We start from the raw sequence: 25,487 nt of genomic DNA, 5'->3' as shown, positions 1-25,487 counted from the left end.
CCTTCTCCTGTAGTTCTCCTAAGAACTCATGCGAGTGCGAGTGGTTGGCCGGGCCATAAACCACGATAACCTCCCACTCGTGAAGGGTCACGCGGTGGCGAATGTGTGCCGACACGAAGAATCTACCGGCATCCCACGCCACCACCTCGCAGCAGACATGGCTGATGCCAAGCAGCAGACCCCCCGAGTGGCCCACCGCAGGCACCCGGTGCCACACAAAGCGTACGAGCGGATCGATGGCTAGCAGGACTCGATGGGAAAATTCAGCCTTGATGGTTTCCTGCAAACCAACTACGTCGATCCCCTCAACGCGTATGAACTCTTTTAGCTGGGTCCGCCTCCCAACGTGGTCGAAGCCTTCGATGTTCCAGAAGATGAAACGCATTATATTATGCAATTGCGGAGGCGGATACCGCGAGCGGTAACCGCTTTGACCACACGTCGTGTCTTGACAGGACCATGGGTTGAGGGGGACGACGCAGCCCCTGCTGCTGTGTCCACCCGATCGGGCCGCGCAACAGGCACCAGAGAAGCCCCTGCTTCTTCTACTACTGGCGCAACACGGGCCGCCGCTGCCTGGGCAAGTGCGGCCTGCGCGATTTCCTTAGAGTGGATGAGAGATAAGAGCTCTCGAGCTTCACCCACATCGGACAAATCAACACCACTAGTGATGGTAGCTCCGCGTCCTCGGGAGCTCTTACCAGTCCACCAGTGATGGTAGCTCCGCGTCCTCGGGAGCCCCTGGTGCTCTACCTTGCGGCCACCCCCTACTCCGCTAGCGCAGCCCTGGTGGCGGTCAGGGAGGAGGGCTGTGCCAAGGCCGCATCGACAGTTCGAACTGAAGCAAAGCAGAGCCAGGAGGGCCTCGCGAAGGCCGCAACCGCAGCCGGAAAGGAACAGCCGCAGCAGGAGAACGCACCCGGAGCAGGAGAAGCCTCTTCAGGCGACCAAGCACTGGGAGCTCCGTCGTCTCAAGAGACGCTTCGACCTCTGGAGGACGCAAGCTGCGCGAGCACCCTCAACCTCGTCGAGCATCCCGTGTACTTCGTCAGCATGGTGCTACGGGACGCAAGGGCACGGTATCCCATGCCTCAAAAACTCCTCCTCGCGCTACTAGTGGCCTCACGCAAGTTGCGCCACTACTTCCAAGGACATCCCATCAAAGTCGTCTCAGCATACCCCTTGGAAAGAGTGCTCAGGAGCCCCAACTCAGCTGGAAGGGTTGCTGAATGGAACATTGAGCTACAGGAATTTCAGCTAGAATTCAGTACGATCAGAGTCATCAAGGGAGCCGCACTTGCGGATTTCGTGGCAGAATGGGCAGAAGCGCCGGATCTCGAGGCAGGCGAAGACCGATCACTTTCCCCGGGAAATGAAGCACCAGATGGCTGGGTCATGTACTTTGATGGGGCATTCTCCCGACACGGTGCGGGAGCTGGCGCAGTGCTCGTATCCCCTACCCAGGAAAAACTCTACTACTCCGTACAACTTTGCTTCCAGCACGGAGAAAAGGTCTCCAACAACATAGCGGAGTACGAAGGCCTAATAGTAGGCTTGAAGGCCGCAATTGCCTTAGGGGTGAAGCGCCTCATCATCAAGGGCGATTCGCAGCTCCTCGTCAACTTCTCCAACAAGATATACGAGCCAAAGGACGAGCACATGGAAGCCTACCTCGCTGAGGTTCGCAAGATGGAGAAACAGTTCTGGGGGCTGGAGTTGCAGCATGTGCCTCGCGGCACCAATCAGGAGGCTGATGACATTGCCAAGAGGGCATCTAGGCGGCTGCCTCAGGAGCCTGGCGTCTTCGAGGAGCGGCTCTTCAAACCCTCGACGGTGCCGTCACTGTCGAGCACGGCACAACCAAGGGAGGAGCTCCCTCAGCCGCCTGCCTCAGGAGCCCCGGTCTGCGGCCCAGCCTCAGGGGCACGCCTGCTCATGGCGTTAGAGCCTCAGGAAGGGTGTTGGATCCCGGAGCTCAAGAACTACCTGATGCAAGGGACTCTGCCGGAGAATGAGGAAGCGGAGCGTGTGGCGCGGCAGGCCACGGCTTATTGCATCGGGGATGGAGAGCTCTACAGGAAGCGACCAAATGACGTGTCCCTATGTTGCATCTCCCGAGAGCAAGGGAAGGAGCTACTGGCGGACATACACGACGGAGACTGCGGGCACCACTCGTCGTCACGGACCCTCGTCGGCAAGGCGTTCCGTAGTGGATTCTATTGGCCCATAGCGCTCAACGACGCCGTTGAGCTTGTGAAGGCTTGTGAGGCCTGCCAGTTTCACGCTAAGCAGATCCATCAGCCTGCGGGGGGTCTACAGACTATACCCCTCTCATGGCCGTTTCCAGTTTGGGGGCTGGACATTCTGGGCCCATTTCCTCGGGCGCCAGGGGGCTATCGCTACCTCTACGTCGCCGTGGACAAATTCACCAAGTGGGCTGAGGTGGAAGTCGTCCGCACAATCCCGGTAGGCTCAGCGGTCAAATTCATCAAGGGCCTCATGAGCCGATTTGGGGTGCCCAACCGCATCATCACCGACAACGGTTCGCAATTCACCAGTAATCTCTTCAAAACGTATTGTGCTAACCTTGGAACGCAGATATGCTACGCTTCGGTAGCACACCCCCGGAGCAACGGCCAGGCCGAGCGGGCCAATGCGGAGGTCCTGAGGGGTCTCAAAGCCAGGACCTTTAAGAAGAAGCTGGAAGCCTGCGGCAGGGGCTGGTACGACGAGCTCCAGTCCGTGTTGTGGTCAATCCGCACAACTGCGACCAAGCCGACTGGCGAGACCCCGTTCTTCCTTGTCTACGGAGCAGAGGCTGTTCTCCCTCACGAGGTCAGGCGTCGCTCCGCACGGGTCCTGGCGTTCGATGAGACGCAGCAGGACGCCATGCGGGGGACGGATCTCGTGCTGGGGAGGAACGCCGTCGAGAAGCCGCGCAGCGAGCAGCAAGGTATCAACAGGCGCTGCGACGATACCACTGCCGCAACATCCGCCCCAGAACTATTGAGGTAGGGGATCTCGTGCTCAGACGGGTTCTCTCCAGGGAGGGGCTGCACAACCTCTCTCCCATGTGGGAGGGCCCATTCAAGGTTGTTCATGTTTTCAGGCCTGGCTCCGCGCGCTTGGAGACCCCAGAGGGGGTATCCGTCCAGAACACGTGGAACGTTCAACATTTCCGGAGGTTCTATCCCTGAGCGAGGACTAGCGCCTAGGAAAGGCCCGGTGCCTGTGAAGAAGTCGAATGCCTGTGAAGCTGCTGCATTTTGGGGAAGGCCCGGTGCCTGTGAAGAAGGCGAATGCCTGTGAAGCTGCTGCGTTTTGGAAAAGGCCCGGTGCTTGTGAAGAAGGCGAATGCCTGTGAAGCTGCTGCGTTTAGGAAAAGGCCCGGTGCCTGTGAAGAAGGCGAATGCCTGTGAAGCTGCTGCGGTGCGATTGAAAGAGTGTCGAGCGCGCCGTTTTTATTGGACTTGAGGTGCTGCCGATCCTAATTGGAGTCTCTGTCGAATTCACATGTCCACGTCGTGCTACAATACGAACCGGAGAAGCATTAATTTATAACTACGTAGTAATATAGGTTTACTGATAGGCCGTGAGTGCCTTATAGGTACTCCAAAAAAAGTGAGTGCCTTGGGTCAATTCAATATTCAGAACAATATGCTGTCACGGTATACTTAATTACAGAAACCAATTTGTTGTCAAGAATAATATGAACACCATTGTATTGCATTATTTTACACAACCGCTATTTTTTTAATTAGTTACACAACCACCGTTCACCCGCAAAAAACATTGTTACCATGAAACAATGTGACCAAGATGACGATTCATCCAAAGCTTAGCAAGAAGAGGGAAAAAATCACAAACAGCTACAAGGCATACCCCTACGTTCTCTCGGACGCACAATGATAAGGTTTCATTGTCTTGGGCGGCCTTACGGCCATAGAGGCGCGGTGAAAAAATCTACCTTTTGTAGGTGCCGCCGCCGATTTCCCTTGTCTTGGGCGGCCTTACGGCCATAGAGGCGCGGTGAATTCAGTCCTTGCCATTGGGAGAGCTCTGTTTTTATGTGTTTTTTAAAGTTTGGTTAGGATTTGTGTCCTTCTTAGAAAGGCGAGGTAAAATATGTTTTTCCTCGCCTTTAGGCACTGTTGTAAACTCATTTCAATTTCATATTATTATTATATCTAATGTATTCTAACTTCATCATGGTTCATACCCTCCGATACAACCCATAGATTCATCAAAATAAGTGAACAACACATAGAAAATAGAATCTGTCAAAAACAGGACAGTCTGTAGTAATCTGAATATTTAGTATACTTATGTAGCAATCTGAAAAATTATACATTGTTTTCATGAGCATGAACAGAAGTGTTGAAGGTCGACCCTCACTTCTCCAATGCACAACCTTCCAATCACTTCTCTTTTTGAAATAGTTTTTAGGCATAAGAGGCAAGTAAATATTTTTTTTTGGTATTTTCATTTTGTATTTTTTTTGTTATTCACAGACAACTAAAGAAAATAAAAGGGAAAACAAAATCTACTTAGTGAAGAAAGCAAACAAGCATACACAACAATACCAACCCCACGCTATTGCTCCCCGGCAACGGCACCAAAAAAGAGCTTGATAATCCCCAAATGCAAGGAATCATCGTAGCAATTTTCAAAGGTGGAAGTGATAAGTATGGAGTGTCGAACCCACAAGGAGCTAAAGGTAAGATCAATATTCTCTCAAGTCCTATCTGTCGCTGATACGAATCTACATACACCAAACATTTGCTTTCAACTAAAAACGAGAAATAAAACTACGTTGGGGCATGAAGAAGATAGATTTGCATGATATCGGAGAACTAATATATAAAAGTAGGTGTTGTTAGTATAAAGTTAGAATATATCACTATAAATTATAGATAGCGAGTGTGGAATAATGATGGGTCGGTGTGCAGAATTATCCTAGGCAATTGTTAACAAGATCGGTAATCATTATTGCTATTTCATATGAGGGAGAGGCATAAGCTAACATACTTTCTCTTCTTGGAACTCTAGCAAGCATCCGCAACTACTAAAGATCATTAAGGTAAAAGCCAACCATAGCATTAAAGTATCAATTCCCCTTTATCCCATACGCAACAACCCCGTTACTCGAGTTTAAGCTTCTGTCACTCTAGCAACCCACTATAAGCGAATCATGAACGTATTGCAACACCCTACAGCGGGAATCCTTCACGTGTGTGCGGCACGGCAGGCACCATAGGACAACACCAAAATAATACATACAACTCAAACCAATCTATATCATCAATCAACCCAAAAAGACAAAAAAAATCTACTTAAAACATCATAGGATGGCAACACATCATTGGATCATAATATGTGGCTTAAAGTACCATGTCCAAGTAGGGGATTACAGCGGGGTGCGGGAGAGTGAACCGCGTAAAAGAGATGAGGATGGTGATGAAGATGAAGACGGTCACCGCGGCGATGGTTCCCCCGATGGCACTCCGACTCCACCGAGAGAGAGGGGGAGAGGTTCTCTCCCTTGTGCTTGCTCCTCCAGGGCCTCCCCCTAGATGGGGAGAGGTTCCTCCTCTGGTCCTAGGCCTCCATGGCGACGATGGCCCCCTCTGGGATCCTCCTCCATGGCCTTCGGTGATGATGGCCCCCTCCGGCATGGTGCCAGAGAGGGCCTAGATTGGTTTTTCGTGGCTGCAGAGGCTTACGACGGCGGAACTCTCGATCTCTCTCTTCTGTTTTAGGGTTTTTAGGATTTATAGGAGGGGTTGGCGTCGGTTTCACGTCAGGGGGCCTCACGAGGCGATCACAAGGTCGAAGGGCGCGCCCTAAGGGGGTGGGGGCGCCCTCCACCCTTGTGGTTAGCCCAGGACTATTCTTTCGTATCTTTTTATTTCCGTATTTTTTATATTTTTCAGAAAAATTCTCCGTTAATTTTCAGCTCGTTCCGAGAACTTTTATTTGTACAAAAAACAACACCACGGTAGTTCTGCTGAAAACAACGTCAGTTCGGGTTAGTTCTAATCAAATCATACCAAAATCATATAGAATTATTGCAAACATGGCATTAATACTTAATAAATTATAGATACGCCAGGGACATATCAAAGAGCCCGGAGAGGAACGATGGTGTAGAGTCCGGCCAGCGGAGGCAGTGAAGGAAGGAGGCCCCGAGTATAACACGGCGCAACGGAAGAGGTCGACGACGTTGTCCAGGCGCACGAGGACCTCACGGACGACGTCGTCCGGGAGCGAGGGCACGGTGGCCGCCGCCGTCCCTTCCATCTTCCCGGCTTCCCCCATGTTGCGGCCGTGAGAGGTGCGATTGGATGAGGGCAGATCCTATTTGGCGCTTATGCGCCCGCGAGCAAACGGGCGCCGGCGCGGCTACTTGGGCTCGGCCCATTTTGCTTTCCAACCTTTTCTGTTAAAAGGCAAAAAAAGGAGCGATACGAGACATATTCGAACCTGTGAAATCCCCATCGAAGGTCGCCTGTTCTAGCCACCCCACCAACAAGGGCAGCTGTGACCTATACGTCATTTATTCGTTCCATTTTCCATTTCTGTTTTTTTTCATTTTTTTCTTTTTTTCTTTTTCCTTTGTCTTCTTTTCCCTTGCCCGATGAATTGTACGCAAATACATGAGCCTTTTTTTTTTCAAATTGATGAACTTTTTTGAATTCGATTAACTATTTTCAAATTGATGAACTTTTTAAAAAATCCATGAACTTTTTTGAATTTTGCTGAACTTTTTTCAAATTTGTTGAACTTTTTTGGTCAATTTCCATGAACATTTTTTCAAAATCAATGAATTTTTTTTAAATTGATGAAATTGTTCAAAATAGACGAACTTTTTTTGGAATCAATGAACGTTTTTCAAATCTGATGAACTTTTTTCAAATTCAATAAACTTTTTTTAAATTTGGTGAACTTTTTTTGAAAATCGATAAACTTTTTCGAAAAATCGATGAACCTATTTTAAAGAGATGATTTTTTTTCAAATGGGTGAAGCCTTTTCTTTAAATCTGTAAACCAGTTTTGATTTCACCTTTTTATTTCGTAAGAAATAGGAAAATAAGGGGAAAAAAACTGGGCTGCTAGTGAGTGGCCGATCCAGCGAAGCGAGCGATGAGCGACTGAAGCAGGAGCGACCGTTTTGTTTTCCCAAGCGAGTACGCGCTCGTGGGCTGGCCCATGCCAGTGATGCTGCAGGCGCCCGCTCGTTAACAGCCGCCTGCAGCGCTGACTAGGAGCTCCCTTGGACGAGTCTCGCTCGAGTGCGCTGCGCGAGGAACCGAACCAGCGTAGGCCGTGGCCTTTTACAACCCGGAGGCTCGGGTCGGGGTCCCCCAGTTGGACTTACCGTCGGATTCACAAAGCCGAATCCTAGACCCTCTCGGCCCGTGTGAACACAGCCTAACCAGGCTATCCAAACCAGGCCGAGCCTGCTAACCTGCTGGGCCTAGCCCATCCGGCCTCGGTGCCCGTTCGGTTGGGAGCCTCGCCGAACGGAATATCCTATTTGACGCTCTTTGCATCAAACTGCCGGCGCTTTGCACAGGCGAGCGACCGAGCAGCGACGTGATGGGCCGGCCCAGTTTTGCCGCGTACAATCGCAACTAGCCAACCGGTTTTGTCTCAAAAAAAAACTAGCCAAACGGTTTTGAGAACCTTCCGAAAGGTTCCCTGAACTGGTTTTTTGTTTCTTTTACTGGTTTTTCTGTTTTCTTTCATTTTTTGTTTTTGTTTCCTTTTCTTTTTTTCATTTTCTGTTTCTTTTTTCTTTTTTCCTTTTGAAGGTTATTTTACCTTTTTTAAACTAAGTTCATATTCGAAAAATGTTCTTACATTTCAAAAATGTTCGAAATTTCAAAATGGTTGCTTTTCAAAAAATGTTCACGATTTTCAGAAAATGTTCTTGTTTTCATAAAATGTTGCGAATACTTTTGTTCAAAATAATCATAACTATTAAAAAAATGTTTGAGATTTTCAAAAAATGTTCATGATTTCAAAAAACGCTTTTGCTGAAATTATAAAAAAATGTTCTTCATTTAAAAATTTGTTCAGATTTAAAAAAAATGTTCATTCTTAAAAAAATCTATAGAAATTTCAAAAACAATTACTATGTCAAAATCCGTTCACAATTTCGGAAAATCTCAATTATAAAATTTGTTCACAATTTCAAAATATGTTCTCATTTAGAAAATATCACAGTTCTAGAAATTATTTCATGTTTAAAAAAATTTCAAAATTTTTACAAAATCTTCGATATTTGTTTATTATTTCAGAAAATGTTCATTTTTCAAAAAATGTTTGTGATATCAACATTTTGTTCACAATTTTAACGAATATTCCCATATTTAAAATTTTGTTCGTGTTTCCAGAAAAGTGTACAATACCAATTTTGTTCGCATTTTGAAGAAAGTTCCTGTTTTGCTTTTTATTGGTGCTGAATTAAAAAATGTTCCTGTTTTCCATTTTTTTTAAACAAAAAACTGTTTGTGATCTCAAAAATGTTCGTCTTTTTCGTAATTTGTTTGTTTTTCAGAAACATTTTTGAAAATTGTTCGGATTTTGGAATCTGCTTGGAGTTTGCAAGTTTTGTTCGTGTTTCATTTTGAAATCAGAATTACGAAACATCTTCACTTTTGCACAAAATGGCATACAAAAAAATGCGGCATTTAAAAACTGGTCGCAATTTTCAAGATATATTTTGAAAATGTTTTCCAAATGTCAACGCTGCTCTCTGTTCTTATATATTTCTGCACCTAAAGTTAAGTTTGTAGTGTGTGGCCTAGTGGTTAATGGCTCGCGGTTGGCGGTCCTGGGATCGATTCCTGGTAGTCGCTGTTGATTTTTAGCTCTTTTTGTCGCGCGCGAAAGGAAACGAAACAAGGATCGCGTTGGTGGGCCGGCCCAGTTATGCATCAAGCCTGTGCGTCGAGCTGCTGTTTGCGGGAGCCCTCGCCGAACAGCCTGCAAATCGAAATCAGTCGCACAATCCCTCTCCGCCTTCGTCATCCCCTCCGACCCGCCCGCCCCCGGATCCGGCCCGCCCCGCCCCTAAACCCTAGAGCGCCGCCCTCCCTCCCTCCCCGGCGCGGCGGCCGGCCGGCGAGCGAGCGAGCCAGCGATGGAGGACGAGGAGATGGAGAGGAAGGTGCAGCAGTACCTGCACCGCAAGGGCTTCCGCCTCACCGAGCTCGCGCTGCAGGAGGAGCGCAACCGCCTCTCCACCACCTCCCTCTCCGACGTCTCGCTCTCCAGGTGCGCCCGCCCGCCTCCGCGAATCCCCCTGAATCTCTACCCCCGCCGCCCCTTTCGGCGGCCGCAGCGGTCTCGAGCGTGAGAAATTGATACTACTTTGGCTTGGGCAATTGCAGACCTTCGACATGATTTGAGCCTTGAGCAGAGTTTATGGGGGCTAATCTAGAGTATCATGTCAAATATGCTCGAAAACTGCTCTAATTCCATGTTAATCTGAAAAATTTACTATGTCCCCCTTTGTTGGCAGGCCGGATAACGACCCAGCAAGATACTATGATGGCTACAACAAGCTAAGATCATGGGCATACAATTCTCTGGACCAATACAAGGTGTGCTACATTAAGTGTGGATTGTGATTCACGTTTACAGCTCTAGTAGTACATTTGAATGCACTTTGCTTTGCAGCATTCACAGATGTTTTGAGGCATGTAGCTGCTATATCCACACTGTTCAGTAATCTAGCATGCTACTCATGAGTTATCTTCATGTTTCTCTTATTGAAAATGAGCATGCCTGCTTGGTGCACCATGCTTCCAGGATCATGGCTGAATGCTTGCCTACTAGCTTTAGATGTCGCATTTATGAAATGGTCTTTGTTTTATGGCATGTCTTTACACTGCAGAGCTCCATCTAAAAAGCAAAAACCACTCACATAAGCATAATCACGTACTTGTCACATGATTGTAGTCACTGGAAATGGGATATTTGCTTGCGGTGGATGGACTACTTGCTATAATTTGATGTACCTATTACATGGAATGGCCTTTTTTATTTCCTTGTATTCAGCTATATATATTTCGTGCCTCTGAGTTATTTTTTTTATATTGTAGCATGAATTACTCCGTGTCCTTTATCCAGCGTTTATCCATTGCTTCATGGATCTAGTGTCAGAGGGGCATACACTAGAAGGTAATTATTTTTGTAGGCAAGAAGATATTGGTAGTTGGTGTACATTTCTGTGATAATATTTGTTTGCAGTTTATGCATCCACTTAGTTTATTTGAGGCATTTCTGTCGTTGATATCACCACACATGAATCTTGCAGCTCGGCAATTTTTCCTTAAATTTCGGGAAGATCATGAACTGATGCATTCAAGGGATCTCCAAAAGCTGGAAGGCACTCTTTCTCCTTTGCATTTGGAGGTTCGTCATTTAGCTCTCTTACATCCTTCAACTGTGAATGGAGATTTCATTTGTTTATTTGATTTTATCTACTCAGGATTCACAAAACATGCACTTATTGTTTTGCCTGCTATAATTTTCAGGAAATGGATCTGGCCCAATCTTTAAGGGAAAATAAATTCAGAATTAAATTATGTGAGGTAGTACTGCACCAAGTTCTTTTATATTTGCATTCCATCTCTTTGTTTCAACTACGATTGTATGGGTGGGTCACCTTTTGAGTTAAATCAATGCACATAGGTAAAATGTTCCACTGGATGCATATCCGTTGTTGTGACAATAGTTTTTTAAGTTGAGATGCTTTATTCTCGTGTACCCTTTTCCACCACTTACTTGGTAAGTGTTGTTATGACCAAGGGAAACAAACACAATCTAAGGTTTGTTACAAGCTTTTTCTTCCTGAATCCAAATGGGCAACTAGTTTCAAATAGGAGTAGATGATACGTCATCATGATACCATAATACATATACGGAATGCTAGTGTCAAATATGAGACACAAACCGCATATAGACCAATTTTTCACAGATGTTGCTGGCAAGGCACATTCCATGTGGTGATTTGTAGTTCAGTTGGCAACTCGTTGCATGATACATCATGATCTCACCTTTTTCCTTTGCTGCAATTTTGTTTTTCCTATAAAATTATGTCAACTGCTCTGTTTAAAGTTTCTACCTCGTGTTTCATTGCAGTATTCATATGAATTACTTCTCCAGTATCTCCAGAAAACACAAGCTCTCGTGATGCTTGGAATAATCAATGAAAGAATAATTTTTGAAGGTACAGTTCCCAGTCTGTCGAGATTATATCACACATTTTACTTACCCTTGCTTCTCACTTTTCCACCACATCCCTCTATCTATATTGGCAGTATCCGCTGGGCAGCCTTCATTGATCTCTGATGATGCGGATGTTGTTGCTCTGGTTGGAACCAGTAAGGACTTGGCAAAACAGATAAATCAGAAGGAAGTGCATTGGGGGGTATGTTATTCAGCACATCCGTGATCAATGTGTTTGTTTCCTATTATCTATTCTATCAAAACGGTTAACAATGCCGATCAAATAGGGACAAAACTCTAGTAGCACTGTTTTTGCCACTTCCCAAACGAACCTCTTCCATGAGTGCAATTTTTCAGTTTTCTATTTAAGTATTTACTAGTAAATTGTACGTGCTTTGCATGTCATTTAAATATGTGTGCAAAGTTCAATTCATGGATACACTGCTTGCTCCCTTCAAACATGGTACCTTCGCATGTAAAGCTTGATCGAGTTCATTATTGTAGCCATTCTGTTTTGTATATATGTTGCCTGAAAAAAGGGGTTCAGTCCTGTATATAAAGCTTTACATGCTTAGTATTAGTATCTCGTACTACATTGAGCTTACTTTGCAACTTCTTGAAAATTTCCTACTTCTCCCTGACGCGATTAGTGCGCGCGTTGCAGACGCTCTGCCAGTGTGTGTACCTTGACCAGTTGCATGCATGAATGGATAACCTTAGGCAAGTGAAACTTTTCCTACATTGGTATATAGTGATGGTTCTAGAAATCAGTGGTATCTTCTGTTATGGCCGGTTTAGCTAGGTCCACCGGGCAATCTTAGTCCACAAGTTATCTTAGGTTAATTCTTATGCAAGTTATCTAGGTTATAAATATAGGCTGTAAGACTCTTTTTGGAATTAAGCAATAAGAATATTATTATCCCTATTGCCTGGCTCCCAGAGGAGCCGGAACCCTAGCCGCCGCCATCTCCCTCCGACGTGACGGTGCCCCGTCCCACTCCATCCTTTCCCTACAACCTCCGGAGCAGGTCTGGTAGGACCCCTGGTTCTACCAATTTGGTATCCAGAGACTCGGGTTCGATCATGTCGTCATCAACACATACGCCGCCGCTGCCCATCATCACCACCGCCCCGATGACCACTGCCGGGTCCCCAACGCCGCCGGCCCCGATCACCTCTGCGCCGCCGGCCCCCGTCACTTCCGCGCCGCCGACAACCTCCGTCTTCACGCCGGAGGAGATGACCAGCACCCTGCGGGACCTCGTGACGGCCGTCCAGGGCATCTCCCTGTACTTGGCCGGCCCGCACACCACCCCGCCGGCTGCGGCCCCCCGCCTACAGCCACCCGGCGACGCACTGGCCGATCCAGAACGCATCGGGCCCGAGCGGGACGCCCTTGCTGCCGTTCCAGGGGGGCTACACCGGCGGGCCCCCGCCGCTGCTGCACCCGCCCTGGTACTCTGTACCCGTGGCGATCGCCGGGGCCCATCTGTCGCTCCAGCCGCCGCCCGCCCCAGCGCCGGTTCTCGCGGCGCCACCCGCGCCTCCCGCACCCGCCCTAGCGCCGCAGTGGCCGCACTGGCCCACGCCGGCCCCAGCTGCACCAACCGCGCCGCCCGCGCCGGTCCAGCTCCCACCGCCGCTGCCCAGCTCCGGACTGGGCAGTCCACACCGGGAGGACTTCCGATCCAGCAGGTCCGGTTTCCGCCGTCACCGTCCTCGATCCCGGCCTGGCTAACCGGGACGTCGCCACCGCCAGTTTACACAAGAGGTCGGGGACCCATCGGTACCCACGATGCAGTCTGGGGCCTTGTCCGGCTCCGCGAGGGCCTACGACGGCCTCCCCACCGTTGACCGGGCGCCATCAGCCATCATCATCATTGCTCCGCACCGCCGAGCCTGTCGGCCATGGCGCGCCGACCCAGATGCCGCCACAGTTCGCCAAGATCGATTTCGCCACTTATGACGGCACTGAGGACCCGCTTAACTGGCTCAACCAGTGTGAGCAGTTTTTTCGTGGCCAGCGCACGCTCGCGTCGGAGCGCACTTGGCTAGCATCCTACCACCTCCGCGGTGCAGGCCAGCCCTAGTACTACGCCCTCGAGCAGGACGAGGGCAGCATGCCCCCTTGGGAGCGCTTCCGCGAGCTCTGCCTCCTTCGCTTTGGCCTCCGGTTCGCGGGAGCCGCCTGGCGGAGCTCGGCCGCCTTCCCTTCACCTCCACGGTGCAGGACTTCGCCGACCGTTTCCAGGCCTTGGCATGCCATGCGTCGGGCATGACGGCGCAGCAGCGGGCCGACCTCTTTGTCGGTGGACTTCCGGATCACATCCGCGTGGACGTGGAGCTTCGGGGACCCTAGGATCTCCAGTCGGCCATGTACTACGCCCGCGCGTTCGAGCGCCGCACGGTGGCCATCCAGCAGGAATCACCGTCCCGGACCACTGGGTCGCTACCCGGGCCGGATTCCACGCAGGGTCGGCCTGCGCAGGCTTCTGCGGCACCCCTCGCCGCGACCGCGGCGCGCCCGTTCCGTTGGCTCACCTCAGTCGAGCTACTCGAGCGTCGCCGCCAAGGGTTGTGCTTCAAATGTGACGAGCCCTACACGCCCGGCCATGCCTGCCCACGACTCTTCTACCTGGAGGTTGCAGACTACATTCCGGAGGACGCCGTCGCCGCCGACCTGGCCGCCCCAGCTATCGAGAAGGTGTTTGACGCTGGTTGATCGCCTCGAGGAGTTCCGCAAGCGCTTCCCCACCTTACAGCTCGAGGACGAGCTGTTTGTGCAGGCGGGGAGAAGTGTTATGGCCGGTTTAGCTAGGCCCACCGGGCAATCTTAGTCCACAAGTTATCTTAGGTTAATTCTTATGCAAGTTATCTAGGTTATAAATATAGGCTGTAAGACTCTTTTTGGAATTAAGCAATAAGAATATTATTATCCCTATTGCCCGGCTCCCAGAGGAGCCGGAACCCTAGCCGCCGCCGCCATCTCCCTCCGACGCGATGGCGCCCAGCCGCCGGCGCGCCCGATCATCGCCCCATCCCACTCCATCCTTTCCCTACAACCTCCGGAGCAGGTCCGGTAGGACCCCTGGTTCTACCATGTTCACTGGTACTGTAGCTCATACTGTAGCTGCGAATCCCACAATTTTCAGCCCTCTGATTGACTCTATCAATGGCTCACATTGCTTTTTGGTTTTGAGATCCAAACATTTAAAACTCGTACACTATAGAGTAGTATAGATATAGATATAGATTCTTCGTTATCCTTAGGCATGTGTTATTGTTAAAATTAAATATATAGTATGCAGTTGCTTGAAGATTCAGTTGAGGAGCGCATGGAGAAAGCACTCTCAGATTCTGATAGAGCTGAAGCAGAAAGCAAGGATGCAGATGCAGAAGATAATAACAAGGCAAGAAAGTCTCCCATAGTATGGGACCCTTGTTATATTATGTTTGTTTTATGCTCTCTGCCATTGAAACCTGGACATTCCTTTTTTGTCAGCACTCAGCAGCATGTTTTTGTTCTTCTCTTCTTCTGTTGTTATCTTAAGAACAGGAATGCTGCTGTTCATTGCTTGGTTCCACTATCCATATACCCTTGTTTGTTATTTACGTTGGATCTTTCATTATTTCTTATTGTTTTTGCTACAGAAAAAATCCTCATTAGGTGGAAAGCAGGGCGGTCCTCTTAACAAAAAGCTCAAAAAGGATAAGCTTGTAGGCGCAACAGGAAAAAATACGAAATCCGAAACAAGCATGATTTCTGCAGCACCTCGTGTGAAACCAGAGCTAACCCTTCCAGCGGCGTAAACATTTATTCTCTTATCTACAGTTTAAATAATTTCTCAACTGTATTCTTTGAAAATAGATACCATCCCTATAACTTATAAACTGAATGTGGGTCCATACTCCAGACATGTCTGTGTCATTTGCTTGAGCCTGACTTGGAACCTAAAATAAAGGCTGAGATGTTTTATGGGGGGTCTGTTGGAAAAGTTATCTTACAAGTTTCAGGAGGACAAAATATTGTTCTTTTTCCATTTTGCTGAACATACTCACTTGTCTACTTTTTTATCTGCCAAGTGTCAGCCTTGCGTTTATGATCCTGAAAAATTACTTGTTTTCTTCAGGCCTGTTGAAGTTGAACAATCAATTCTTGAGGACCTGCGGAACCGTGCACAATTGAATAACTTGGCATTGCCATCTGTTAGCTTCTACACATTCCTTAATACACATAACGGGTAAGCTTAGCTGTAATTTAGTATCAACTGTTTCAGTGTGCATACTTTGGTTTGAAAACATTATCCTGTGGAGTGCAGATTAAACTGCTCATCGATATCAAACGATGGATCTTTGATAGTTGGTGGGTTCTCAGACTCATCAGTGAAGGTTAGTCCCTTTAGGTGATAGTTTGTTTCTCATGTGATCACTACATTAACTGGCAAAACTTCCTTTTTTACTAGGTTTGGGATATGGCAAAGATTGGTCAACCAGCCAAAACATGTTAGTCGTTCTACACTACATATTGCTGATGTTTTAGTTCCACTGTGATATGGTGAAATGCTTCTGTAACTGCGCACCTGATTTCGGTCATGGTTGTTTTTTGTTCTAAGGATCCTAGTTTATTTCATTTAGTTTAAGTTATAACCTTGAAGTTTAAGGTGGTGTTGCAGCACTGATGCATGGTCAATGCAATGAATGTCTTCTGGACCTATTGTTGGACATGCTAGAATATTTTACTGGCTTTGCAGTATTTGACTGGAACCTGTCCAGAACTTCAGAATAACCATAGAACATTAATTTTCCTAACATAGTAGTGTTTTCATTTCTATCTTGATGGTATTTGCTGATTGGTCAAATTTGGACTCTCAGCTAGTTCACAAGGAGAGAATGGATCTTCACAGGACGAGCGCTTGTCATCAACATCTGAGGGGAAAAGACCGTATACATTATTCCAAGGTCATTCTGGACCAGTTTATTCCGCTGCCTTTAGTCCATTTGGAGATTTTCTCCTGTCATCATCTTCAGATTCAACAAGTAAAGCATCACTTACATTATGCTTATTTTGTACCATTCATTTGCTTGTTCATTTATTTAATCAAACTAACCGTTCATCTATTTCTATATATTTGTTACAGTTCGGCTATGGAGTACCAAGTTGAATGCCAATCTTGTTTGTTACAAAGGACACAATTACCCGGTTTGGGATGTCCAAGTATGTGAGCAAATCCTTTCTCCGTGTCATTGTTGTGAAAACAACATTTGAGTTCTTTCTTCATGGGGTGTCTTGATTGCTTAGTTCAGGCCAAAACATTTGATTAGTTAGTTGATTGTTCAGTAGTTTTTATTTGAATGATGCTCAGATCTGTTATTACAATCAGTGTCGATGCCGTACAATCAATCAGTTGTTCAGTAGTTTTTAATAAACTCTTCTGAAGTTCTAATGTGGCCTGATTTCAGTAGTTTCTAAGAAACTCTTCTGAAGTTCTAATAGTGGCCTCATTTCAGTAGTTTTAAATGAATTCTTCTGAAGTTCTAATAATAGTGGTCTCATTTCAGTAGTTTTTAATAAACACTTCTGGAGTTCTTTTTTGAGAGAAAACTTTTCTGGAGTTCTAATAGTGGCCTCATTGTTACAAAAGATGTCCTTGCCCTAGTCTTGATCTTGGCGAGACGAGTGCGAAACTGCAAATACTTGTGGTACATATTCCTAGTTCGCTCTTCATTTTTGAACACTTCTGATGATGGGATTTGGAATAGGTCCGTTGGGCTTAATATTCTTTTGAATAGCTTATGATCGGCACATATGTTTGTGTTGCATAGCTTTCTAATTCTGTTCTATTGAATAGACATCATTGTGCGTTGTATTGCTGACATATTTTTATATTTTTGTGGCAGTTTAGTCCAGTCGGCCATTATTTTGCCAGTGCCTCGCATGACAGGACTGCTCGAATATGGTCAATGGATAAAATCCAACCTTTGCGGATAATGGCTGGGCATCTTGCTGATGTTGATGTAAGTGTGCTTCTAGCTCAGATCTTGTAGTGATTTGAGAATTGATAGTCTGCATTCTGACTGATGTTCTCTTCTGCATATTACTTATCTGACAGTGTGTGCAATGGCATGTAAACTGTAACTACATTGCCACCGGCTCTAGTGACAAAACTGTAAGGCTATGGGATGTTCAAACTGGTGAATGTATACGGATGTTTATTGGTCATAGGAGTATGGTCTTGTCCCTGGCAATGTCTCCTGATGGCCGATACATGGCCTCCGGAGATGAAGATGGGACCATCATGATGTGGGATCTCTCTACTGGTCGCTGCGTTTCACCACTAGCAGGACACAACTCTTGTGTGTGGTCACTTGCTTTCAGGTAATCACATTATACATTGTTTTGCTTGCTTAGTATCCCATGTGTCCTTGTTACTGATGGCAATCAAATAATAGCTGCCGTACCAAATAAATATGCGTAGAGAGTATTAGTTTATGGTAGGGCTTGACAAAGTGGGTTAGATTTACCTATAAATGAGCAATGGGTTCACTAATCATTTTGGCCATCCTTTTTTAGAGTACTTAACTGGATGGTTGCGTAATTCTGTCTTCAAATGACCACATCATGTATCTTGAACGCTCGTATGTGGTTATTTTTTCTTGAGTATACATTGACGGTCCATGTTTAAGAAATTTTAAACATATTGTATCTGCTTATTATGCGCTTTAAAGAAATTATAGTCTTTGGAGATTATCTTATGGGTCTATTGTTTAAAAAAAATTCTGTAAAAAATGTCTTCCACGTATCCACTATTTTCAGTAGATGTAAGCTGCAACATATTATATTGAATATCACTGATAGTTCTTCTGTTTTGAAATGTACATTTTTTTCTTTCAGTGATGAGTCACCCTGTGCTGTTGTATCTAGTTACATATGATTTTAGTTTTTGGAGAAGTACAATTACTTAATTGCGTGGTAATCTGCTATACCAAAGAATCATCTTAGTTAAACAATTCTTCCTTTGTTTATAGCTGCGAGGGAGCATTGCTTGCATCTGGATCAGCTGATTGCACTGTTAAACTCTGGGATGTCGCGTCCAGCACAAAGGCCCTGAAGATGGATGACACGTAAGTTGATTGGCTTGCTTGTAAAAGGCTGCTTTGGTTTGCCTTACTCTAGTTTTTAAATATCCTTTCTTTTTGTGAAACAGCAAGGCTGGTTCTACGAACCGACTGAGGCTGCTGAAAGCTCTCCCTACAAAATCGACTCCTGTTTATAACTTGCGGGTGAGAAACCGCTGTCATCAGTTAACATATGGTAGTTACCGTGTGCAGTGAAAACAAACTAACTGCTTTTCTCCATTGCAGTTTTCTCGGAGGAATCTATTGTTTGCGTCTGGCGCTCTCTCGCTATAGGCTCCTAAGCTTGCTGTATATGCACTCTGGAATACAATTCACATTTTTTTCATTTTTGACCTTAAGTAGCAAAGTAGATGTTTACTTGGCTGACTCGTGTTGTAGAGCTTATTACATTGTCCTTGCTGATCTCAGTGAACCCTATGATTAACTAGGTTGTTAAAATGTAGCCTGTGAGCATTGCGACTCATTGAAACATGTGTATCACTGTTGTAACATTAGCTAATTTTAAAATATGTAAAAGGTAGTAGTCACAAATAGGAAACATGAACACTTGGTTGATGCAAGAAGTCAATGGTCCAGGAGCTTCTAGGATATACTTGAGGGTTGTTTTCACATTATCTTGGTGTAGGGTCCGAATGAGCTGCCATTTGATATTTTGATATAGTTATTATGCGACTTGTGAGAGAAAAAAGCACTACCTGTCTGTCTTGAGTTGAGCGATAAAGGCAATACCTATCTCTTAAACTATTATTGACGTTGAATTGGAAGAAGCTTGTGTTATTTTGTATCCTACTATCTGTCGACATCTGGACCAGAGCGCTGCTATCACAAGTAAATGTTGATTTCTTAACGATGTTGCCAAACCCAAATGGAGAACCGTTGCGCACCCTGCATTTTGTCGACATGCCGCGCGGAAGGTTTCTCTCTGCCTGGCTGCGGCGCAATATGGCCTGTCCAGCTGAAACAGCGACGCAAAGTAGGTGGGAGATGAAATAAATTTTGACTTGGCCGCTGCGTTGGATGTCAAAGCTGAAATAATGCAGTGACAATGGCTGATGCGACCTGACGACCGTGTGGATGCCAGGGGCGCTGCGCAAGTGCTCTTAAACCCCTGGGGCCTGAGCTAGCCATCTAGCCGAGCATCCTACTTTCGCCTTACTCACACACCACCACCCGGGGAATCCCAAAGCTAGAAGAGGTCGTCGTCCTGCCGTGCGCTCCATCAAAGGTTCGCAACTATCATCTCTCGTCCTGATTTTTATTTATTTATTTCACGAGTTGTTCTCTTGTCCTGATATACTAGTAGTTCTATCGAGTAATCATCTTTTCTTGGGATGTAATCCTCGGTAAAAGGAAGCACCTAGTCGCCAAGTTTACATGTATCAGTCGATTCTCACAGCCTAGTACTATTCATCTTGTTCCCCTCCCAGTCGACCCGCTCTCTAGCCCCTGCTTAACTACCTACCGGCTATCGCCGCTGTGCACCACCCTGCCCTCTCTGAGCAGCCTCTCCTGTCGTGTCACAACTGTTCTAACCATCCCTCTAAGCCCCACCCTTTTCATGCGCCTGCGAGCACCCGTCAACCCTTTTCTATGCTCCACATGGCACCGGCAATGATGCGGCTAAGCAACCGATGCTTAGCAAATCCGCAAAAAAAATCTCTTTTGGGTTGAGTCTTCTTGTCAGGCTTGTTATCTTATGTATTGTTTTGCTGTTTTCTCACATATTTTTAAAAATTAGAGGTATAATCCTTTTTTTCGTGAAGTTTCAGATATTAGTTTCGTCATGCTCAGACTAGCACTTTGCTTCAAAGTACTACAAGTTAGGGGGTATTTGGTTGGGCTTAACTTCAGCTTTTGCATTTTGGCTTGTAAGCCAACAAAAATTCACCTATTTTACGGGCTTTTCGCTTATACCATCATGTGCAAAACCCAAACAACATTGCCACGTACGCGTAGGACACTTCCCATCCAATATTTGTACGATATCCCACATCACACCGTTCATGCGCAAGGCTAAGCTGCAACTGGCCGTTGGATTAGCCACCGTACCACTATGGCACCACAACAAGTCTTATATGAAATGCTTCCGATAACCAAAAGCCTGAAATTGGTGCTTAGACTTGGTCTTTCGTCCTTATTTTACTAGTAGTTTTTATCAAATAATCATCAGTTTTTGACTTGTTATCCTCGAAAAGAGGGAGCACTCATCCGTCAGTTGCTTGAAAAAGTATTTATGGATAAGTTATGTTATTCCTTCGTGTGTGGCTACTGTTCATCTTTCCCCCCTCCCATTCTACCCGCTCTCTAGCCCATGCATACCTGCCTACCGCCGCCGTTCCGGCCACCCCCCTCCCATTCTACCCGCTCTCTAGCCCATGCATACCTGCCTACCGCCGCCGTTCCGGCCACCCCCCTAAGCCCCACACTTCTGCTGTGCTGGCAAGCACCCTTGCAGCCGTCAATCCTCTTCATATCTTCTGCTGGTGATGACGTGGCTAGACAACATATGCTTAGCAAATCCGCAAAAAAGTAATCTGTTTTGATTTGTGTCTTCTGGTTAGGCTTGTTACCATACGTACTGCCTTTTAGTTTTTTCTTCACACATTTTCAGAAATAGAGCTATGCTTTTTTTTCATGAAGTTTTAAATATTAGGTTCATATGTAATTATGTACCCATGTTTGGACTTGCACTTTGCAACGAAGTACTATGAGTTAGTGGGTATTTGGCTACGTTTAACTTTGGCTTTTGCATTTTGGCTTATAGGCAAGAAGGACACCTAGGATGGTATTAAGCAAAATAAAATATACCTATGATTGTATAATCCAAAAGTCCATAAATAGGTGTTTTCCCGGGCTTTTAAGCCAAGTGCAAAAGCCAAAGTTAAGCCCAACCGAACACCCCTTAGTGTGCTTATCTTCTCCGGTGAGCATATAATACAAATATGTTTACAAAAATAAAATGCTAATTTATGACCATTTTCCATTTTTATCCTTGCAACCCCATTGGTGAAAAAATGGTCTATCTGTATTGGAAGTTACTGAGTAAAAGTGACGTAGTATGCACTAATGTAGGTTTGTAATTTTTTGGAGCTTATGTTGAAAATGCATGTCTGGCCTTTTGCAGGAAACATAAACCTCATGGGTCTCGCCATGCTTGTTCTACCAGTGCTCTTAGGGTTGTTTTATGGAGCAAGTGACATTAATTGCTCAACAGTTCATGGTAACACCACAGATCACCGTTCACTGCTTGATTTCAAAGGGGCCATCAGAGCGGACCCAAGAGGAGCCTTGCGCTCTTGGAATGAGAACATCCACTACTGTATGTGGTCGGGCATCAAGTGCAGCACAATGCACCCAGAACGTGTTACAGTGCTAAACCTTGCCAACATGAGCTTGACAGGCCAAATCACACCCTCTCTAGGAAATCTAACCTTCCTTTGGGAACTTACACTATCCAACAATCTCTTCTCTGGCCAGTTGCCCTCTCTCAATCGTCTTATAAGATTAGAAAGCCTTTACTTACAGAACAACTTGTTGCAGGGGAACATTCCGAATGCACTTACAAATTGTTCCAAACTCCTTTTACTAGACCTCTCTTCTAACATGCTAGTGGGTTCGATTCCTGGAAATATAGGTTCCCTCTACAATCTAAAGGGAATTGACCTTTCCAATAATAGCCTCACAGGAAACATTCCACCAACCTTCGGCAACAACACTTACTTAGAAGAGCTACGACTTACCCACAATCAACTCAAAGGAAGCATTCCTGAAGATCTTGGGAAATTGCCGAATATGGGGAAGAACCGGGCGGTGTTTCTCGGTCAGAATAGGCTATCGGGTAGAGTTCCAACAACATTGTTTAATCTATCCAAGCTTATAATACTGGACCTAAGTATGAATAAGCTAAGGGGCACATTACCATACAATATCGGTAATCTATCTGCCGCGCTTCAATGGCTAATTTTGGGTGCAAACAACTTGTCTGGGACAGTGCCACCGAGCATTGGGGCCCTAAAGAACCTAACAGTTTTAGATCTTGGAGGAAACAACTTCGTTGGACCAATACCATATTCCGTCGGGAGTCTGCCAAAGTTATGGAAGCTTGATCTTTCCAATAATCATTTTGATAGTTGGTAGCACACCGACACTACTGACTGCTAATGACTTATTCATGGTGGCCGAATGAGCCAGGGATGCAGTTTGCTGTGCGAGTGCAACGACCCGACGAGAGCTCTGCACCTTCCCGTTCTTGCATGGCTGTGTCACACTTTCTGTCAACGGGCGTGGTTGCTCTGTCTGGACTACAGTTTTCTATTGCTTGTTTTCCTTAGCGGTTTCCTATATTTTCAGCGGATCCATCCCCATGTATGTAGGGTTTGTGGATGTACGCACCTCATTTGTATTTCTGTCACCTAGATGAATTGAATAAAATGCTTCTGTTTGGGGAAAAAAACAATGTGGCTGCTCCCGGAAATGGTTGTATTGAGGGAGATGATTGGTGGCGCTGAGCCTTTGAAGGGCATAAATGATAAGTTCATGGTGCTAACAACGGGGCAAAGTCTCATCCATTGGTGAACCCCAGAAAAAAAAAATCCAACAGCAAGACAGAGAAGACCTGCGGAGGATAATCTTAGGGGCAGTCAAATAAGGTTTGTGGTGTTGGCCCGCTGTGGAGTTGCTCCCGGCCTATAACTTCTAGGTTGTTGTCAGAGCATCTTCAACACCCGCGCCAACGCACCGCACGTTAAAAGTCAGAATACAGCGCCGGATTAGCCAGCTTTTGCACGCGGCAGTGCGCTGGCTTCAGCGGCCGCCGCAAATTAAAGCACGTCCGAGCCGCTCCAACAAGTGGGCTATATTTCATCTGTTTTTTTCTACTACAATTTGATAATTGATAAAATGAGTAGATAGTTTTCTCCTACGGTAGATAGTTCATAGTTCGTCCGAACTCGGACTCTGCCTGCTTCTACAATAGCCTACTTCTATGATACAAAATAAAACAAAAAACTAGTACTACTCATCTGACTCGGACTCTCTCTCGGTGATGTTCTCGTCCGACGTCTGTGCGTAGGCGTCAAGAAACCGCTCGTCGCCGGAGTCTCAGGAGGACGCATCTCCTAGCGCGATGTTGTATTTAGTTACCGCGCTCCGCGTTCGCTTGTCCTCGCGATAGGCGGCTCGCTCCTCCCTCCTCTTGGCCCTCTTCGCCCTCCTCTCGGCGAATAGCTGTTCCTCGTTGGTGTCTTGCGGGAAGCGATGGCTCCACAGCGCCATGGCTTGCTCGTCCATCTCGGCCAGCCTGAGACGACGCTCCCGTCTCCGGTGCTTGCGACGATCCTCGTCGGTGAGAAGCCGCGGGAAAGGCGTCAACTCTTGTGCCCGCTCCCACGTCGCCACATCGGCGAAGTTCATGTCCTGACGGGATCGCAGGAGGCGCCACACCGCAGCGTCGTATGCGCGGGCGCCCTCTTGGGCGGTGTCGAAGGCCCGACCAAATCTCGACGGAGTAGGTGCCGAGCGGACGCACGCGGACGCCACGATAGCCCGAAGCTCCCCGGCGGCGAGGCCGCATGGTGGCGCGGTGGTGGCGTGTCGGCGGCAGAGGGCGATGGAGAGATGGAGAGAGCGGCAGAGGGTGCTGCAATTTAAAGGCGCGCCGAACGCGGTGCGCCAAATGTAGCGCGCGAGCTGCCGCCTTTTCTCGCGCGCGCAACCATTTCCCGCGCGCGCTAGTTTCCCGCCACTGCTGAAGCGCGCGAAACGTCTCCCGCACGTTAAAAAGCCAATTTACCACGTGCGCGTCTTTTGACGCGACTGTTGGAGATGCTCTCATGTTCATAATGTGCTCTGGCGTAGCGACACCTCCTCTATTTTAATATTTTGAGCCGTGACACAAGAAAACACAGGGCGTGTTTGGTTCCTTGGGTAGCTTTAGGCTGCATGGCATGAGGGATGCTGGGTGAGTGTGGCCTGGTTGAGCCGATGCAACGAAGAGCCGAGATGAGTGTTTGGTAAAATTTGTATGAGATGGCTGGCTGTACGTGCAGGTTCTTTAAAATATAGCTGAAATCAGGAAGGAACGTGGATCAGGCGACAGTATTGGGCGAAGGGATCCGGGGCTCGATGACTACAGATGGCCTGACAGTGGATCCTCGCTTGCAACGGCGCGAGGCGGCAGGATCCGGCGTGCATCGCTTGGACAAGGGCAGACGAGGCCGGCGGCGGCGCTTGACCAGTCCTACAGCGACGGCGCTTGGCGAGGGCGTGACGGCGGCGGAGCTTGGCGAGGGCACGCCGACGGCGGAGCTTGACGAGCGCGCGGCGGAGCTTGGCGAGGGAGGGGCGGGGTGGCGGTGGCGCTTGACGAGTGCGCGGCGGAGCTTGGCGAGGGCACGGCGGCGACGGCGCCTGACGAGGGCGCGGCGGGGCTTGGTCGGCACAGACGAACAGAGGGAGAGAAAAGGCGAAGAAACGAGCCTGTACGCGAGCTACGCTTGATCTCTATGTTTCCCTCAGCCTGACTGAGAGGCCCCTTTTTGCATCCACTGGGCCAGGCTGAAAAGCCCATACAGGATACCAAACAACAGAAATTTGCATAGTGGATGCGAGGCATATGCAACGCAGCTAACCAAACACCCCCACAGTGAATCAAGAAGCTCTTCTCGTACGCGACTAATTTTCCTCCATACAAAGTGAGTGCTTGTTCAGACTGGTAGGGATGAGAGAGGATTGATGGGGATTTAATTCACTGCAAGTAAAAAGTCCCCTAAATCCGCTCCAATCTCCTTGGGAGGGGATTAACTCAAGAAGGTCTAGGTGTGTCTTAGGTGGTGTTTGGTTCTCTAGTTCTAAATTTTTTTCTAGTCCCAACTAAAAAGTTTCTAGTCCTAAAAAATCCCTCCCTATTTATTTCCAGAGACTAAAAAGATCCTAGTCTCTTCCTAGAGGTTATTAAATGACCATGTTGCCCCTAGTATATAGAAAAATAACAATCAAACAACACCATGGGGTGGCGGGCCAATAGGTGCATGGAGGGGCATTGTTAGAAAAGTCTCAAAAAGTCTCAAAAAGACTCCTTGAGAGTCTTCTTCATTTAGTCTCAAATGTCT

General features: G+C 47.1%; 2 protein-coding genes across 3 annotated transcripts; both read left to right on the top strand.

Moving 5' to 3' along the window:
• The first annotated feature begins 8,991 nt into the window (after positions 1 to 8,991).
• Positions 8,992 to 18,987, top strand: LOC123149467 (transcription initiation factor TFIID subunit 5). Its single transcript, XM_044569118.1, has 19 exons — positions 8,992 to 9,282; positions 9,530 to 9,611; positions 10,113 to 10,191; positions 10,328 to 10,425; positions 10,548 to 10,604; positions 11,155 to 11,242; positions 11,334 to 11,443; positions 14,550 to 14,651; positions 14,893 to 15,047; positions 15,372 to 15,482; positions 15,561 to 15,630; positions 15,705 to 15,744; positions 16,114 to 16,278; positions 16,380 to 16,456; positions 17,140 to 17,256; positions 17,352 to 17,617; positions 18,268 to 18,363; positions 18,447 to 18,522; positions 18,604 to 18,987. Exons 1-19 carry the CDS (start codon positions 9,149 to 9,151, stop codon positions 18,649 to 18,651), a joined length of 1,971 nt encoding a protein of 656 aa, XP_044425053.1. The 5' UTR covers positions 8,992 to 9,148; the 3' UTR covers positions 18,652 to 18,987.
• Positions 18,988 to 19,472: 485 nt separating this feature from the next.
• Positions 19,473 to 22,825, top strand: LOC123149468 (putative receptor-like protein kinase At3g47110). 2 transcript variants are annotated; one of them, XM_044569119.1, is made up of 2 exons: positions 19,473 to 19,603; positions 21,503 to 22,825. In XM_044569119.1, the coding sequence occupies exon 2, from the start codon at positions 21,517 to 21,519 to the stop codon at positions 22,513 to 22,515; it is 999 nt and encodes a 332-aa protein (XP_044425054.1). In that variant the 5' UTR covers positions 19,473 to 19,603; positions 21,503 to 21,516; the 3' UTR covers positions 22,516 to 22,825. The 2 variants fall into 2 exon arrangements, with proteins under 2 accessions (XP_044425054.1, XP_044425055.1); XM_044569120.1 differs by lacking the exon at positions 19,473 to 19,603 and adding an exon at positions 20,835 to 21,450.
• Positions 22,826 to 25,487: the final 2,662 nt, after the last annotated feature.

This window comes from Triticum aestivum, chromosome 7A (genome assembly GCF_018294505.1).
Source record: "Triticum aestivum cultivar Chinese Spring chromosome 7A, IWGSC CS RefSeq v2.1, whole genome shotgun sequence".
Lineage (NCBI taxonomy): Eukaryota > Viridiplantae > Streptophyta > Magnoliopsida > Poales > Poaceae > Triticum > Triticum aestivum.
Note: the sequence above shows the minus strand (reverse complement) of the source record. Positions and strands in the feature narration are given on the sequence as shown.